Source organism: Trichechus manatus, unplaced genomic scaffold, assembly GCF_000243295.1.
Source record: "Trichechus manatus latirostris isolate Lorelei unplaced genomic scaffold, TriManLat1.0 scaffold00133, whole genome shotgun sequence".
Lineage (NCBI taxonomy): Eukaryota > Metazoa > Chordata > Mammalia > Sirenia > Trichechidae > Trichechus > Trichechus manatus.
Genome location: NW_004444069.1, coordinates 6,111,551 through 6,129,890, shown reverse-complemented (window position 1 = coordinate 6,129,890; position 18,340 = coordinate 6,111,551). Strand labels below are relative to the sequence as shown.

Sequence of the window (18,340 nt, the reverse complement as noted above, 5' to 3'; positions counted from 1 at the left end):
TAATCCATACTGAAGGCTGTGGTCTTTGATTTTCATCAGTAAGTGCTTCAAGTCCTCTTCACTTTCAGCAGGGAAGGTTGTGTCATCTGCATAACGCAGGTTGTTAATGAGTCTTCCTCCAATCCTGATGCCCTGTTCTTCTTCATATAATCCAGTTTCTTGGATTATTTGCTCAGCATACAGATTGAGTAAGTAGGGTGAAAGGGTACAACCCTGACTCACACCTTTCCAGACTTTAAACCATGCAGTATCCCCTTGTTCTGTTCGAACTAGTGGTTAATATTTGTTGTGTGAATAGACTACAGTTTGTTTACTGATTTATCTGTTGCTCCCAAAAAATGCTAAACCTGTTGCCATCAGGTCAATTCCAACTCATAGTGCCTCTATAGGCCAGAGTAGAACTACCCCATAGGGTTTCCAAGGTTGTAATCTTTAAAGAAGCAGACTGCCATATCCTTCTTTCACTGAGCAGCTGAGGGGTTCAAACTGCCTACCTTTCGGTTAGCAGCCAAGTGCTTAACCGCCGCGCCACCAGGTCTCTTCCATCTGTTGATAGTGTTTTGCTTTTTTGATCCTGGGTCTTAGTTTCATTCTGATAGGATGAATGTGTTGGCCCAGTCTCTGCTGGGAGGTCTGACCAGCCTCGATGCTCTGGGGGACCAGGGCAGGTCAGTTGTTTCACTTTTCCTGAGAGGAAGTGGCCCTCTGTGCCACAGGGTGAAGGCAGAGACGTTGGAGTCCTGAGTCCTCCCTCTGCCCCTGACTCACCAAGTTGCTTCGTCTCTCTGAGCTTCCAGGTTCCTCATCTACAAAGTAAGCATTTATCCACTCATTTATTTTGCAGTATTTATTGAGCCCTACTATGCCTCAGGGATTTTTCTGGGTCCTGTGACTGTGTTAGTGAACAAGACAGACTTTACTTGACCACATGGAACTTACATTCCCGTGGGGGAGACACACCATCTTAGTTCCCTAGTGCTGCTGTAACAGAAACACCACAGGTGGGTGGCTTTAAAGAACAGAAGTTCATTTTCTCACAGTTCCAAAAAAAAAAAACCAAACCGGTTACCTTCGAGTCGATTCCAAGTCATAACAACCTTATAGGACAGAGTAGAACTGCCCCTTAGGGTTTCCAGGGAGCAACTGGTGGATTTGAACTGCCAACCTTTTGGGTAGCAGCAGAGCTCTTAACCACTGCACCACCAGGGCTCCATGCTAGAAGTCCAAACTCAGGGCACTGGCTATAGGGAAAGGCTCTCTTTCTGTCAGCTCTGGGGGAAGAACCTTTCTCTTTCAGCTTCTAAATCCCCAGTGTTCCTTGGTTCCTTAGCAGTTGATCTTCATGTGGCCATCTGTCCTCCCCGCTTTGTGTTTCCTTCTGTGTCTAATCTGCTCTTTTTGTAACTCAGAAGTGATTAGGACACATCCTATACTGATATGGCCTCGTTAACACAATAGAGAAAACCCAGTTTCCAAACAGGATCACATCCGTGGGGATAGGGGTTAGGATTCCAACACATATTTTGGGGGGACACAATTCAATCTGTAACACACACCAAGAACAGATCAACATGTAACACTCTAGACAGTGATGAGGACTGTGAAGAAAGACTGCAGCCGCTGGAAAGACCAGGACACAGGGCACTATTTCAGAAATTGTGGGCCGGGAGAGCCTGTCTGAGGAGATATGTGCACAGAGACCACCATGAAGTGTGAGAGCTGTGAGATGAACTTGAGGAAGAGCATCAAGACAGAGGAACAGCAGGTGCAAAGGTCCTGAGAGGCAAGTTACATGTGTTTGAAGGACAGCCAGGAGGAGCAGAGTGAGTGGGCAGAGGATGTATAAAAAGAGGTGAAGGGCAGCCAGAGGCCAGATCATGTTGGGGCTCGTGGGCAGTGGCATGGAGTTTGGATTTCACTTTGTGATGAGAAACCTTGTCATCACATCCTCCTTTGGAGAATCTGGCTGCTGTGTGGAGAATGGACTGTTGGGGGCCAGCGTGGGGAGACCAGGGAAAGGCTGACACAGGAGCCCAGTGGGAGTGTTGGGGGCCTAGACCAGGGGCGTAGTAGAGGAATTGGTGATGTAGTCAGGATATATTTTAAAAGTAGAGTTGAAGGATTTGCGGATGAGTTGTGTGTAGAGTGTGTGTGAGCAAGAGGAAAATCAGAGAGACCCCAGGGTTTTGGGCCCGAGCAGCCGGAAGGATGGAGCAGCTATGGACTGTGAGTGGAGCAGGCTTGTGGAGAGTGGGGGAGAACCAGGGTTGTCCTGCACATGCTGAGTTTACGATGCCCGTTGGACCTCCCAGTGGAGAGTCAGGTGGGCAGTTGGCCATGCGTCTTAGTTACCTAGGGCTGTCTCAGTCATCTAGTGCTGCTCTAACAGAAATACCACAAGTGGATGGCTTTAACAAGAGAAGTTTATTCTCTCACAGTCCAGTAGGCTACAAGTCCAAATTCAGGGCATCAGCTCCAGGAGAATGCTTTCTCTCTCTTTTGGCTCTGGAGGAAGGTCCTGGTGATGCATCAGTCTTCCTTTGGTCTGGGAGCTTCTCTGCGCAGGAACCTCAGGTCCAAAGGACACACTCTGCTCCCGGAACTGCTTTCTTGGTGGTATGAGGTTCCCATGTGTCTCTGCTCGCTTCTCTCTTTTATATCTCAAAATAGATTTAATCAAAACACTAAGCTTGTCAACCTTATCAGTATAACCTTATCACAATGATAGAATTCACAACACATAAGGAGATCACATATAATCTCATCATAGTGATAGATTTTACAACACATAAGGAAATCACATCAGATAACACAGTCATATAATACTGGGAATCATGACCTAGCCAAGTTGCTACACACATTTTTGGGGGGACACAATTCAATCCATGACAGGCTGCCATAACAAAATACCACATGAGGTGGCTTTAAAGGACAGATATTTATTTTCTCACAGTTCAGGAGGCTAGAAGTCCAAATTCAGGGCATCGGCTCTAGGAGAAGATCCTTCTTTGTCTCTTTCAGCTTCTAGTAGCTGCTGGCAATCCTTGGTGTTCCTGGGCTTGTAGATGCATCTGCTTCTGTCATCATGTGGTGTCTTCTCTGTGTGTGTGTCTCTCTGTCTGTTTTCCCTTTTTATAAGACACCATTCAGAAAGGATTAGGTTTAGGACCCACCCTATTCCAGTATGGTCTCATTAACATAACAAAAGAAAACCCCCGTTTCCAAACAGGGTTACATTCGCAGGTTCAGGGGTTAATATTTCAACTTATCTTTTTGGGGGACACAATGCAGTCCATAACAATATGCTGTCCGGAATTCAGGGGAGAGGTCTGTGCTGGAAAGATGAGTTTGGGGGTGGTCAGTCTGTGGATGGTTTTGAAGCCAGAGGACAGGATGAGATTATCTGGGGAGTGAGTGTAGACTCTATACTGTAGATAGAGGAGTTCCTAGGCTTGATCCCTGGAGCCCTCCAACATTTAGTGGGTGGGAAAAGGAAGAGGATCCAACAGAGGAGACTGAGAAGAAATAGTCATGGAGGTAGGAGGCGAACCAGGAGAGGGACCAGCTGGGAGACCTTCTGAGGGACTGGATCTGTCTCCACACAGGCTGCTATTGTGTGGGGGCCTGAGCAAGAAACATTTCTGTCCCCCATGGGCTTGAGATGAGTTACAGACCTGGAGACTCCTTGCTGGGGAAGAGGACATTGTGATAGGGAGTCTGGGAGCAGCCTGCCAAGCCCTTCATGCCTTCAGGTCCTGTTCACAAGGAGTTTGGGGAGGGGGGTTGCAATAAGTCAGGGAGGGGTTTGGTGGGCAGATCGCACCTTCATTGCTAACTGCACATAAGGATCAGCATGAATCCAATTCCCAAACTGTGGAAATGGATCCAGTCCTCACCTTCCCACTTGTCCATCCTCATCGCTGGCCACTCATGCGGTACTCCCTCTCTCAGCTCCAGCAACCCAGAGCTAGGTTAGAGCTCACACATTAGAAGGACACCTTCTTTCAGATTACCAAACAGATGCCAGCCCTTTCTGGCTCTCACTGCCCCTATGGATTCATTAATTCTCTAGAACAGCTCAGAGCATTCACAAAGAGTATAGCATACTTAGGAGTCCTGGTGGCACAGTGGTTACACACTTGGCTACTAAACCAAAAGGTTGGCAGTTCAAACCCACTAGCTGCTCAATAGGAGAAAGATGTGGCAGTCTGCTTCTGTAAAGATTACAGGCTTGGAAACCCTATGGGGCAGTTCTAATCTGTCCTATAGGTTTGCTATGAGTCAGAATTGAACTCGATGGCTGTGGGTTTGGTTTTGGGGTTTTTATACCATACTTATGGCTACAACTTTATTACAACCAAAAAGGATACAAGTGAAGAAACACATGGGGAGGTCCAGGAAGGGTTACAGCATGGAGTGTCCATGTCCCAGAGAGGGACATGCTACCCTCTCCTGTGTGTGGTCACCAACCAGGAAGCTCCTCTGAGCCTCAGGGTTCAGGCCTCTTATCAGCCTCACCACATGGCCAAGATAGATTACATCATGCCTCAAGAGACTTAGCATTGGCCCCCCAGGTGGTCCCTCTTGGTCTGGTCAGCCCCCATTCTTTAGCCTCAGGGGTTCGTATAGCTCCAACTGAGAACAAAGGCCAAATGGCTTTCTGCAAGGTAATTGCACACCTCACAGGGGTCTTGGGAGGCTGTACCCTGACTCCCAGTTCCTCACTTATCCTGCCCCAAGAAACACATCCTCAGGGACTTAGATGGATTTGAATGAGGTTGACTTGAGATTGAGTTGGTAGTGGGGGCAGAGAAGCCTCCAACCTCAAAACTCCACCCTCAAAACTCAAAGAGACACAGAAGGGAGGGGCACTCCTGGCTGGAATCTCAGGCCCTTTGTTCACAAGTCATGATTGAATCTGCAGTAAATGCTTTCTGGGCTGATGAGTAACAATGAAGAACTTTCAGGTGACCACCAGACTTTATCTTTCAGCAGGTGGTGCTGGGACAACTGGATAGCTACATATAAAATAATGAAGTTGGGCTGCTACCTCACAATTTATACAAAAATTAACTCAAAATAGATCATAGGCCTAAATATAAGAGCTAAAGCTATAAAACTCTTAGAAGAAAACATAGCAGTAAATTTTCATGATCTGGGGTTAGGAAGTGGCTTCTTAGATATGACACAAAAAGCACATGCAATAACAAAAGAAAAATAGATAAATTGGGCTTCATCAAAATTTAAAATGTTTTTGCTTCAAAGGACACCACCAAGAAAGTGAAAAGATTACCCACAGAATGGGAGAAAATATTTGCAAATCGTGTATCTGCTAAGAGACTTGTATTCATAATATATAAAGAACTCTTACAACTCAATAGTATATTAAAATTGCAATTTAAAAATGAGCAAAGGACTGGAACAACAGAGGAAGGAGAGTCAGGAATAGGAAGAAGAAATGGAATGTGTATCTAATTGCCTCCATGATCAACTGCCGCCTTTGCCATAAGACCAGAACTGGATGGTACCCAGTTACCATTACTGAACATTTTGATCAAAGATTCTGTAGAAGAATCCTGATCAAAAAGTGGAAAATGCAGAACAGAATTTCAAATTCCCATGGAATCCATGGAGGCTGGATGAACCCCTGAAACTCTTGCCCTGAAATAATCTTTAAACTGCAAACCAAAAATATCCCCTGAAGATTTCTTAAAACTTAATTTCTTAAAAGCTTAACTAATAAAGAATGGCTGCCTTGAGCATTGTGCTCTTTTAAGAACTATCTGTATGGAGTCAAATTGACAACAGCAACTTGAAAGATTAAATAGGAAACTTAGGGGATAATGAGTTTATGTTAATGAGGGAGGAACAACTTGGAAAAGGAGGGTGAGAATGGCTGTACAACTCGAAGAATGTAATCAGGGTCACTGAATTGTACATATAGAAATTGTTGGATTGGTGTATGTTCTGTGTATTTTCTCAACACCAACCAAAAAAAAAACAGTAAATTATTTAAAAAAAAAAAAAGTGTGTTTAATCATTTATGACAGAAGGAAGAGGGAATTTTTCCTCTACCAGGAAAGGGAAATTGACTTTGCAATCTTCATGACTAAATAACATAATTCATTTTTCTTAAATAAAATGTAATCTTTTACCAAACTGCTTTAGTTTACAATTGCAAATATATGTAACATGAAAACCAAAGACCTTCAAATTGGGAAAAAAAGAATGGATAACAGACTTGAATAGACATTTCTCCAAAGAATATATACAAACGGCAAATACATGAAATACATGAAAAGATGCTCTGTATCATGATTCCTAAGTATATTATTTTTTGATGCTTTTATAAGTGGAATTGTTATAATTTCATTTTCAAATTGTTCATTGCGAGTGCATAGAAATACAACTGATTTTTGTATAGTGATCTTGTACCCTGCAACTTTAACTCTTACTAGTTCTACTAGTTTTTAGTGGATTTCCTAGGACTTTTCTATATACAAGGTCTTGTCATCTACAAATATAGTCCTCTTTCTTTCCAATCTGGATTCTTTTTTTTTTTTTTTTTGCCTAATTGCCCTGGCCAGAACCTCCAGTACCATGTTGAATAGAAGTGGGGAAAGTAGACATCCTTGTCTTATTGCTGATCTTAGGGGGAAAGCTTTCAATCTTTTACCATTAAGTATATCAGTAAATGCATTTTAGTGGGCTTCTATTCCTAGTTGTTGAATGTTTTTACCATGAAAGGGTGTTGAACTTTGTCAGATGCTTTTCCCATGTCTACTGAGATGATCCTGTGGGTTTTTAAAAAAGTTATATTGATATGGTATATTAATTGATTTTCAGATGCTTAACCAACCTTGCCTTTCCCAGATAAATCCCACTTAGTCATGGTGTATAATTCTTTTTATATGCTGTTGGATTTGGTTTGCTAGTATTTTGTTAAGGAGTTTTGTATCTGTATTCATAAGGAATATTGGACAATAGTTTTCTCTTCTGATGATGCTTTTGTCTGATTTTGGCTATCCTTTTAATGTGTCAGAGAGGGTAGAACAGAAGTGACTGGTTATCTTTTCCCCGCCTTTGCTCACCCACATCTGGTAGGAAGGGATGAATAGATGCCCTGAACCCAAGTTCACACAGCATCAGTGGAGGTACCAATGGGGAGGACACAGCCTCATCTGTAAAATGGAACAGGAACCCTAGCTGATGGCCTGGTGGCGGTGGGCTGGGCCTACTGACCTCTTAGCAGCGTCTTGTCTTCCCTGCTCTGAGCCCAGGGTTCCCAGCATGAGTATCCAAGGAGCACCATATGCTAGCCTTAAAAGGAGAAGGAGAAACCATGGCAGTCCACCTCTGAGGTCCCTCCCAGCTCTAAAGAAGGGATTGAATCATGTAGCAATCGAGCAGCTCATCCTCCCTGTTAGGTGTTGTTGTTAGCTGCTGTTGAGTCAGCCTCTGACTCATGGCCACCCCGTGCACAATAGAATGAAACGCTGTCTGGTCCTGAATCATCCCCATGATCAGTTGCGACTTGGATCATTGTGATCCATAGGGTTTTCATTGGCTGATTATCAGAAGTAGATTGTCAGGCCTTTCTTCCTAGTTCATCTTAGTCTGGAAGCTCCGCTGAAACCAGTTGAACATCATAGCAGCACACAAGCCTCCACTGACAGATGAGTGGTGGCTGCTCATGTGATGCATTGGCAGGAAATTGAACCCAGATCTCCCACATAGGAGGCAAGAATTCTGCCTCTCCTTGTTAGGTAACTGGCCCAAATTTCATAGAGAAGAGAAGAGGGAAAGTTAGCATTCTTGGCTAGAGACCTGCCAAGTCCGTGTCCAGGACCTCATTGAATGACATGCACCATGCCAGGCTGATCATAAGGATAGTCAGAGAATGCTCTGGAAAAGCCTGCTCCCTCTTTGGCCCCAAAGGAGAGCACATCCTGTGGAAAGGAAAACAACATGGTCCTTTAGGAACAGAACAGGTAAGAGAATGGGCAATAGCTCTTCATGCCCTGCCCATGCCTGCCCACCTCGGCAGTAGAACAGGAGGCTCTATAAAAATGACTGTGGACCCCTAGGCTTCCCCACCCTCCCTGCCCAGCTAGGGAAGGGGTGACCAGCTGGCAGTGTGGGAAGGTGGGACTCTAGGAAAACCTGTGGTTCAGCTGTTTTGTGAAATAGTCATCGGAGTCCCTGTGTGACCTTGAGAAGGTGACTTCCTTCTCCAGCCCTCAAAGTAAGGACAAGTATGTATACACCGGACTGGCTGCATGTCGGAAGCCCCTGGGCCAGGCTGTGGCCTCCGAGGAGAGGCAGGCAAGTGGATGGCCCACCCTCTCTGCAGACTCTCCATCCCCGCCTTGGGTAGCAGTGCTATTTGTGTGCCTGCAGCTCACTCTGGAGGCCCTGCAAGAAAGCCCATGAGGCAGGCAGCCCAGGAAAGAGGCAAGTGGGCTGCCTCTGCTCACTGCCCCCAGGCATTGTCTGCTGACACTTCCTATGTCATGGTCCACCACCAGCTCCCTCCTGGTTAGTGGGCTGGGAGACAGCATTCAGGAAGCATCGGCATCTGTTAGGTAACCAGCTCAGCTGCCATGTAGGGTATGATGTCATCTTGAATTCTGTGGTTGCTAGGAAAATTCTGCCTGCAGTGATATTGCGTGGTCCCAGGAATGAGCTGAGAACAGAATGTTCCTGAGAAGAAAGGGGAAGGATTGTTGGGCTTCCTGAGCAAAGGAGCCACATTCTAGGAAGCAGGCGATTCGAACTCCTTTCTGGAAGCTGATTTCCCCTTTCAGGGAGTCCCTGGGTGGTGCAAACAGTTAAGCACTCGACTACTAACCAGAAGCTTGTCAGTTCAAACCCACCCAGAGGCACCTCAGAAGAAAGGCCTGGCGATCTGCATACAAAAGGTCATAGCCATGAAAACCCTATCGAGCACAGTTCTACTCTGACACACATGGGGTTGCCATGAGTCAGAGTTGACATGACGGCAGCTGGTATTTCCCTTTTCAGGAATACAGGTTGTACGGCAATGGGTGGGTGGATGACAAGGTAATTTTCTAAGCAGCACCTTGATGTTCTCGTGCCAAGTGGAAGGCATGAATGGCACTGTTATGTTAGGTCCTCAGCATTGAGCCCCCCTTCCCCAGCACCTCAGGGCTAGTGTCTCCTCTGCGCCTCTGGGTGGCAGAGCAGTTAGGAAGGAGGCCAGCACAAGGCCACCAGTGTGGGGTGACTCCCTTCTAGTGTAGACAAGACTGCTGGCACCATACCTGGAGGGCTAGAATCCTACCCTCTTCCCCCGCTCCCTTTCACATGCCAGAAGCCCCACTGTGCACCTCCCACACCAGCCCACCCTTCTGAGGCTTTTCCTGTACCTGCTGTTCTGATCCTTTCCCTCCGCAGGGAGAATTCCTCCAGTAGCACAGAAGAGAAGTATGTCAGAAAGCCCGTGGCAGCCTGACTGTTACTGTGTGGGCACAATGAAGAGCTGCCCTTCATGGAAAGCGCCAGAGACAGAGAGGCAGGTGGACCCTGCTGGCCACTCACTTGCCCTGCAGGGTTCCTGGCTGCTGTCAGCCCTTCCTTCCCAGGGGACTCGTTGGGGGTGGGGGTGGGAAGGGGGCAGGTTAGCCCTGTGCCTTCTCTCTCTTTCCTCTGCCTTTCCTGGCTGCATGTCAGAGCCTGTCTTCTGGAAAACAAGATAAAGGAAGTGATTTCATGAGTTCCTGGACCCAAATCTCAAATTCAGGACTAAAAAAATAATATAAAGATTGGGGCATTATCTGTTTCCACAGGAACCAGGCAACAGCCCAGCTGGAAATGGGCCTGACCAGGCTCCTTTGAGCAGGTGTCGTTGGGTTTGGGCATAGGAGATGCTGTTCCAGAGAGGAATGGCTAGTAGAAATCATAAGGAGCAAGAGCCAGCCTCCAAAGGGATCAAGCAAGAGTCTTGAGAAGAAAGAGGGAGGTTCCTAAGGACTCCTGGCCTTGGTGACCATGGACAGGGGGTGTGAGCAGAGCCCTGCTCCCGGATCAGAGGCCCTGGGGCTCTTGTCTTGGCCCACCTCTGAGTCTTGGCCCTGCAGCGGGTTGCTGACCATATGCCTCTGGCCAGGCTGTAGGGAGATCCGGAGAGAAGGTGGACTTCTCGGAAGTGCTTTGCTCTTGGCTTGTGGTGGGCTGAAGCTTCAGCTGGGGGCCCGCGCCTCCTTGCCTCAACTCAGATGGTGCCCAGGTGCCGGCAGCCCCATGCAGCAGTTCTTTCCCTCTGGTCTGCAGGTGCCGAGGACGTGGTGATGGCGTTTTCCAGGTCGGAGACGGAGGACAGGAGGCAGTAGCTGCAAACCCCTCGGAACGCCCTGGAAGGTGGCTTGGGCCCAGAGATCTGTGTGGACGGGAGGCTGGCTGAGTGGCAGCGCCCCCCTCGCCCCACTGCCCTCCCTGCTTCCCCACTCCCACCCCCTGCCACTCAGCTGGGCGGCATCGAGGGCGACCCCAGAGGTGCAATTAGATGGGCTTAAAGGGATGGACTCCGTGATTGGCTACAGGAAGAAACCTTTTTATTTTTAAAATCTTGACCAATGGAAATCTTTTATTTTTATTTCTGACTCTTTTTTTTTTTTTTTTTTTTTTAAAGTAGCTCCTCGGGATACAGCTTCCCAGGAAGCTCCCCGAGCCCTGGTGCTTTATTTTATTTAGGCCATTTTTAGGGGAATGTGAAGAGGTCTGATTTGATTGGCTGCTTAAACTGGAAATGGATTTTGATTGGCTGGTTATTGGGGGACGGTCTTTTCTTTGATTGGCTGCCGGTGTTGTGCTGATGTCAACAGCTTGTCTATTTTGAAGGCAGAAAACAGGGTTTGGGACATTGGTTATTATATCTGACTTGAAAAACAAAAAAAGAAAAAAACCAAGTGCGCTTTGCAATATTTATTACACAAAGAGCTTGCTGCTGCTTTTACATTTTTTTGTTCGTGTTTGAATTTGATTGGCTTTCGATACGTGTATTTTCCATTGGCTCACTCATGACTCCCATTGCCATGGAGTCACCCCCACTTTGCTGCTTGCCGTCTGTTCCTCTCTGGGGCCCTGGGAGTCCACCTGGAGGGTGCATTTGCTTTAATAACCGCACCTGCCTCCACTGGCAAGGAGACCCCAAGGGCCCCGAGCTGGGCCCACAGCTGGAAAACTGGGCCCGCAGGAACTCTGTATTGTCCTGAGCAAGCAGCCCTGAGGCGGAGGTGACAGTTAGCAGGATTTATGTGCACCACTTTCGGGAGCTGGCGAGCAGCCAGCCGGCGTGGCGAGGATGAAATGGCTCAGGCACCTTGCCTCTCCAGCCGGGCTGTGCTAGCCAAGGAGTGTGGCCAGGGCAGCTCTGGCCTCTCAGCCACTCCTCTGTACCCACTTCCTGAGGCCTCCTCCAGGGGCTCCTCCTGGAAAGGGAACAGGTGGCTCCCAGCTGTGAGACCCCACAGGGTAGCAGACATCTCTCTGCCCAGGAGCCCGAAACCCACAGAAAAGCTCAAGCTGGGCTCACAGACCTGGAAGGCCTTTGGCCCTCCAAACCCCAACCCCAAACCTGCCCCAGCCCGACTCCCGCAGCTTCTGCTGCTGGGGCCACAGGGTCCCATCCTGCACTCGGAGGCCCTCATCTGAGGCCAACCCTGCTGTGCATTGCCTCTGGGAGGGACATCGTCATCACTTCGTTATGAAGGGCCCTCTTGCCAGCTGGCTGGGCCTTCATTGAGCAAGTCCCACTTGGCTGGTCCCAACCCCAGCCCCCAGAAACATGTTTCAGAGCAACAGTCTTTGAGCAGGTGGGTCCCAGGACTGGTAGATAGTGCTGGTGTAGGGACCCCAAGTCTTCCCACCTGCCCACCTCCTTCCCCTGGAGGGCGGCCCCCATCTTCTGCATTGGCTCATGGGTGTGGGACCTTCGAAGAGAGTGGGGGAAGATGCAGAGGCCTTAGGGAGAGGAAACCTCCAGCTTGTCCCAGTGGTATTAGATGGTGGAGGCCCCTTTCTTGCCCTAGGTACCCAGAACTGGGAGAAGACTCTCAGAGCTGAATCTTCCCACCTTCTCAGGCTGAGGACCTCAGAGGCTCCTGTGTGTAGAGGAGCATGTGGCAGCCCCACACCAACATGCCTTGGGCCTGGTCCCCCCAGGAGAGCCTCATTCTCAGTGAGTGGTTCATGCTGTGCTCTGAGCATCACCGGAGTCTTGCCCCAGAAGGAGAACTTGAGTGTCATGGCAAGGCACTCACATCTCCCCAGCTCACACTGGCCCCTGGCACTGGTTGGCCAACAGTTAACCTGCAAAGGCCAGAGATCCCCAGGGATGAAAACAGTGAGGACACAGCTGTATCCCAAACCCAGCAGGGCCCTGACAGCATCTTGCCTGAGGAGGGGTAGTATGTGTGTTGTGCGCGTGTGTACGCAAGCACACACGTGTATGCTTGCACACACACATATCCACTCACCCTCTAGTTCAGTGGTCTGGCCCTCCAGCTGAGCCCCTGGGGATAGGTGAGTTTTGCAGTCCCCTTTCCCCCAGGTTGTGACATTTGGAATCAGGTGTCAGCGCCAGTACTGCTGGCTACCCCCCACTTTCTATAACTGTAGCTCTCATAAAGGGTCTGCGTCCAGGTCAGTCGTGTGTCCTCTGCCGACGTGTCCTTGTCAAGACCCCAGGTCTCCCTCTTGTAATAATGGCCACCCTGATCTGTCTCGTCTTCTGAAGAAGAAAAGTGAAAGTATTGCTTCATATTTCCACTAAAAATATATCTGTTGGAGAAAAAAAATAACAATAAAGATTTTTAATAGCTTGGTGTGTCAGTTGATTTCTCCCACAGAGCTGGGCACCCTGACTGGTGTCTTCTCCTTGCTTGACATCTGCTGCTGGTGGTCCTTCCTCCCCAGGGAGGTCCAGCAGGGGTGTCGAGAACACCTGAGTTCTATGGCTGTCTGAGAGCTGGTGGGAGCTAGGGGTTTGGAACTCCCAAGTGTACCCAGCCCAGCTAATGGGTGCTTAGCAGGTTGGGTCCATGTTTGTCCTAAAGATTCTGAGTGTCATCCCAGAAGGAGTGGGGTTAGTAATCTTCAGGGGCGACCTCACCCTTCCATGCTCTTGAACAGACACACTGAGCACCCCCTGTGGGTGTGGGGACCATCACTGACACCCCAACATCCTTACGTGACAGCAGTGGCCTTAGAATGCTTATAACAAAAGTCCAAAACAATATTTATCCCTTCCATCTTCCTGGAAGTGCAAGATGTATTGGTGTTCAGCTGTATATTCAGGTTTGGAAGGTGAAGTCATTTCTGCTTTAGGAATTTTTGCTTTGGTAGCATTATGTAGAATTTTTCATTTCTACCCTTCATAATCCCACTTTAGGTCTTCACTATTTTGCTGCTTACATGGACTCCCTGCTTCGATTTCCTTTTCAAAGAGTTCCACTGGGTTCTCGATGGGATGGGGTTTACAGGATATGGGGATGGCACAATCAAATCACTGAATCTTGGTGTTGGAAGAGATGTTGGAGGTCATCTAGCAGCCCATCCAGTGGCCAGATGCTTAGTGCCCTCTGGAACGTCTCTGAATAGAGTTTGTCCAGCCTTTGCTTAAATACTCTCTAGGGCTGGGAAACTCACTACCTCACAAGTTAACCCATTCCATGTCCAGTTGACTTTATTTTGAGTTGGTCTGCCTTTTGCTGTAACATTCCTGTCCAGAAAGGAGTTCATAGGCATTGACTGAAAAAAAAAAAAAATAAGATAGCTATGTTGGCCAAAAATTATATAGAGACACATGTTCAAGAGCCCACCTTAGATAAATTTTGTGTAGATTCCTTCTCCCTCAGTGTTCTGAGTGACAACTGTTGGTTGTAGTTAATCTAGTTAATCGTCTCTTCTAAGCTGGGCCACTGTGCAGAGGGCGAGGAGCTGGCTGGCTGGCCCTGGTCCTACACCCCACCCCACCCCCGCAACAGAAGCCAGGAAGGAGGAAGGTCGAGCTCCCAGAGCTGTCTAACCTGTTGGGTCTCTAATGGGAATTAGGTCATGTAAGATGAGAAAGGGACACTCCAGCAGAAGAAGGGAAAGCATTTGGCAGCACAGGCTGGGTCTTCCAGGGTCCCTCAGCCCACACAAATAGGCAGTCTTCTGGGTCTGCCTTCCCAGGTACCAGTGCACGGGTCCAGTAATGACCCCAATGGGTGGGATGGGACTGCTGGGGACCAGAGGCAGCTGGGTGTCAGGCTGACCCTGGGAGAGCCTTGGGACGGGCAGGGAGGGAGGCAGAGCACCCTGTCTTTTGTTGGCCTGACCCAGGCCTGGGGGAAGGGAGGCTGAGAATGAATGAAGCGCTTCTCTCTGTCCCAGCAGGTGAATAGTAGCTGTGAGTGCAGGCTGCTCTGGTGCCTTTGAACGGGGCCCTTTGTATCAAGGAAATGATCCCCTCCGTGGGGCCTGGGAGTAGGGAGAGGGCAAGAATCAACTTCCGAGATGGGGTGTGGGGGAGCTCCATGGTGCCCCCAGGGATCCCACCCTACCTGCTCCTCCTGAAATGGCAGGTTCTCTCTTTCCAGCTGCTCCTGGCCATCCGCCCCTTTCCTGGAGGATGAAGGAGGCCCAGGCAAACCTGAGACCACATATAAAAATCCCTCCACTATCCAATGGAAGAACTTTCTTTTCTAGGAAATGACTGGGTGCTTGGGAGATTTGGGGAGTGACGAGGGTGTGTGGCGGCCAGTCCTAATGAAAAGTCCTAATCAAAGGACAAGGGCAGAGAAATGCTCTCTGGATCTCAGTCACTGTATTGCCTTTACTTTTCCCCTTGATGTTGGGACTGTCCCCCTGATAGATGGGGTGGACTTCCCAGGCTTCCCAGTGGGGCCTTCCCTTCCCCGAGGCAGGGAGCTGTTGACACTGGAGCTGAACCACACCCTGCCCGCTCCACCCTGCCTGGGCCTCTTCCGGAGTGTCTAGGGAAGGTGGATTGTGTGCCCCAGGTGGCCACCTTGTTGGCATACCTGCAAGAGCCCAGCCACACCTTGCACAGCCCAGGAGATGACTTCAGACCAGAGTCTGAGCCTCTGAGGTTTCTGCCTCCTGCCCTTGGCCTTGACTGTGTGCTTCTGTTAGAAGGAGGTGGGTTTTTACAAACATCTTTTATACAGGTGTCTCTCCTGTGTCTGAGATGGTTAAGCCCTTCTCTGCCCAGTCTTAATAACACAGCTAATGAGCTACTTGTGTGCAAGCACGTACCAGTTTATACACGTTGTCCTCAGAAATGTATGAAGTATTTTATTGTCCCCATTTGACGGTTGAGGACAGAGGATTAAATAGTTTGCCAAGGGTCAGCAAGGTTCAGCCAGAATTTGAACTCAGGTTGCCTGACCCCAGAGTCCATTCTTATAACCACTTCCACCTTTGATGGGTGTAGGCAGAGTGGGGGATAAATCCTGCAGTCACTAAGCCACCCAGTAGGAGGCTAGTGACACAGAGGCCCCTTCACCGTGGTCCCTCATTTGGCTAGTCTGTCATAGCCAAGCCCACTCAGTATTTGAGTCTGTTCTCCAAGGCCACCCATGTCTGGCTATGTTGTTGTTGTTAGGTGTCATCAAGTCAATTCAGAATCATAGCGACCCCATGTGACAGAGTAGGGTTTCCTTGGCTGTAATCTTTACGGGAGCAGATTGCCAGGTCTTTCTCCCTCAGAGCCACTGGGTGAATTCGAACCACCAACCTTTCGGTTAGCAGCCAAGTTCTTAACCATTGTGCCACCAGGGCTCCTTTCGGTAAAGATTAAAGCCTAGAAAATCCTGTGGAGGCAGTTCTACTCTTGTCACATGGGGTCACTATGAGTTGAAATTGACTTGAGGGCACCTAACAACAGCACATTCTTTACAGAAGCAGGCCTTTCTTCTGAGGCACCGCTGGGTGGGTTTGAACCTCCAACCTTTCAATTGCCTAGTGCTTAACCGTCTTGTTACCAGGGCTCCTTTGTCTGGCTATAGTAGGTTGTTGACAAGTATTTGTCAGTTAAGTCCTGTGCTGGGCCCTCGTTCTGGTCCTCATCTCCAGGTTGCTGTCAGCCTCTTCATGAAACTGTCTCCCACCAACTTACATTCCTGGCCTGGTACCCCCACAGCTCCCCCGAACACCAGTCCTAACTTACTGCTCATAACCCTTCACGCCCCACTGATGCTCACCCAAGCACACCTGGCAGTTCCCCTCCAGGCTAGGCTGCTGTCTTATCCATCTAGGGCTGCTATAACAGAAAAGCCACGAGTGGATGGCTTTAACAAAGAGAAATTTATTCTCTCACAGTCTAGGAGGCCAGAAGCCCGAATTCAGAGCACCAGCTACAGGGGAAGGCTTTCTCTCTCTGTCGACTCTGGAGGAAGACCCTTGTCATCAATCTTCCACTGGTCTAGGAGCTTCTCAGCGAAGGGACCCTAGGTCCAAAGGACATACTCTGCTCCTGGCCCTACTTTCTTAGTGGTATGAGGCCCCCCTGTCTCTCTGCTCGCTTCTCTCTTTTATATCTCAAAAGAGATTGATCAAGACACAACCTAATCTCATAGATTGAGTCCTGCCTCATTAACATAATTGCCAATAATCCCACCTCATTAACATCACAGGGGTTGGATTTACAACACATAGGAAAATCACATCAGATGACAAAACGGTGGACAAATCACACAATCCTGGGAATCATGGACTAGCCAAGCTGACACATTTTTTGGGGGGTACACAATTCAATCCATAACGGCTGGTTTTTCTAGAATAAATTCCTCTTCCACTTTGCCTTTGCCCCTTCCTGCCCACACCTCTTGCCAGCATGTGGCAGTCACACCTGTCCCCAAGTAAGGTCAGTGAAAGCACAGAATATGGGGCCCAAAGGCAAGGGTTAGAGCCCTGCCTCACTACTGAGACCTCTGCCCTTCGGCAGGACTCAGCCTTACTTTCCTCATCCATAAAATGGGAATAATAATAAAAACCTGTGATAAATTCTACACAAAAATGTTTTGAACCCAATAAAGCCCTAAAGCAAATATTATTCTCTCCCAACCTGACTTTATACTGTTTACTGTCACAGTAGAAATCTGTCTATCCCCGTAGTTGGGGGCGGGGGATACATGATGGTTTAGAGTCAGGTTCGCAACCCAGATTGAAGCCTGGATCTGACCCTCAGCAGCTGTGTGACTTGAGGCGAATTGTCTAACTTATTGAAACATGGAAGACATAAGAGCATTTACTCCATAGGTGGCTGTGAAAATTAATGAGATGATGCATATGACAAGCTTAGCACAGTGACTGCACACAGTAGGTGGTCAGAACATATGGTCGTCCTTCAGTCATTGTGACGGGTGTTCCCAGGCCCCATCCTCTCTGCTTATAAATCATTCAGAGCGAGGACCTATCTGCAGCTCTTTGGGCATGGGGAGGAGCGCAGCCCCAGGTCCAATTAGGTGCTTATTAAATGCTCCTTTGATGAGGATGAAAGAGTTAAGATGATCCCTTGATAGAAGCCAAGGCAAGCGCCGCTCCTGCTCCCCACCTCCACTTCTGAGCCTCTCCTTTGGCTAAGCAGCTTTGCCGTGGGGGAAGGGTGTTCATTGGAGCAGGGTCCCTCAGCCTTCTTCCCCAGAACCTTCCAAGGGGAGGGAAGGCCCCCAGATGGACTTTGTCATGGCTGGGCAGCAGGGAGGGGCCGCAGCAGAGCCTGGGGGTGGAAGTCCTGTCTTCCTCAGGCCCTCCTGCTTGCCTGGTGCTTAGACTCCAAATAGAATCAGAGCCAGCCAGGGAAGGGGATAAAATTAAATCCTTGATCATGATCAAGTGGTTAAAAAAAAATCACAGCCAGTAACTCCTTCCCACTGCAGCCTGCTCTGCCTCAGAAGCAGACAGGGGAAGGAGGAGGAGGAGGAGAGTGGAGCCGCTGTACTGGAGAGCCCAGCACTCCTCCCTCCCTGCCTATGCCCCCACCCCATTGCTGGTCCCAGCCTCAGACCAGAGGACTCCCGCTCCTCCAGCCCTGCCCTGGACCCTATGGGATGGGGAGGCCAGGGAGGCCAAGGCTCACAGAGGGTGGGGACTCACATGGAGTCCCATGGAGCTGGGGCAAAGCTCCTGTCTGCCTCATGGGGTGGCTGCTAAGTGTCGGGGGTGGGGGCTTGCCCAAGGAGGCAGGTCCTGCACTCTGGGCTTGATGGGGAGTTGCACAGACCTGGGTTCGAATCCAGATTCTATAGTAGTGGGCAAGTCACTCAATGTCTCTGAGCCTGTTTCTTAATCTGCAACCAGGGGAATAATAATG

The 18,340-nt window shown here is 49.0% G+C and overlaps 1 protein-coding gene across 1 annotated transcript in view; it reads left to right on the top strand.

The window, feature by feature from the left end:
* Positions 1 to 10,352, top strand: part of CTNNBIP1 (catenin beta interacting protein 1) — a 32,924-nt gene extending 22,572 nt beyond the window's left edge. The window contains exon 4 of the mRNA XM_004385143.2: positions 10,294 to 10,352. Coding sequence (XP_004385200.1) covers positions 10,294 to 10,352 — 59 coding nt within the window. The remainder of the gene's footprint in view (positions 1 to 10,293) is intronic.
* The last annotated feature ends 7,988 nt before the right edge of the window (positions 10,353 to 18,340 follow it).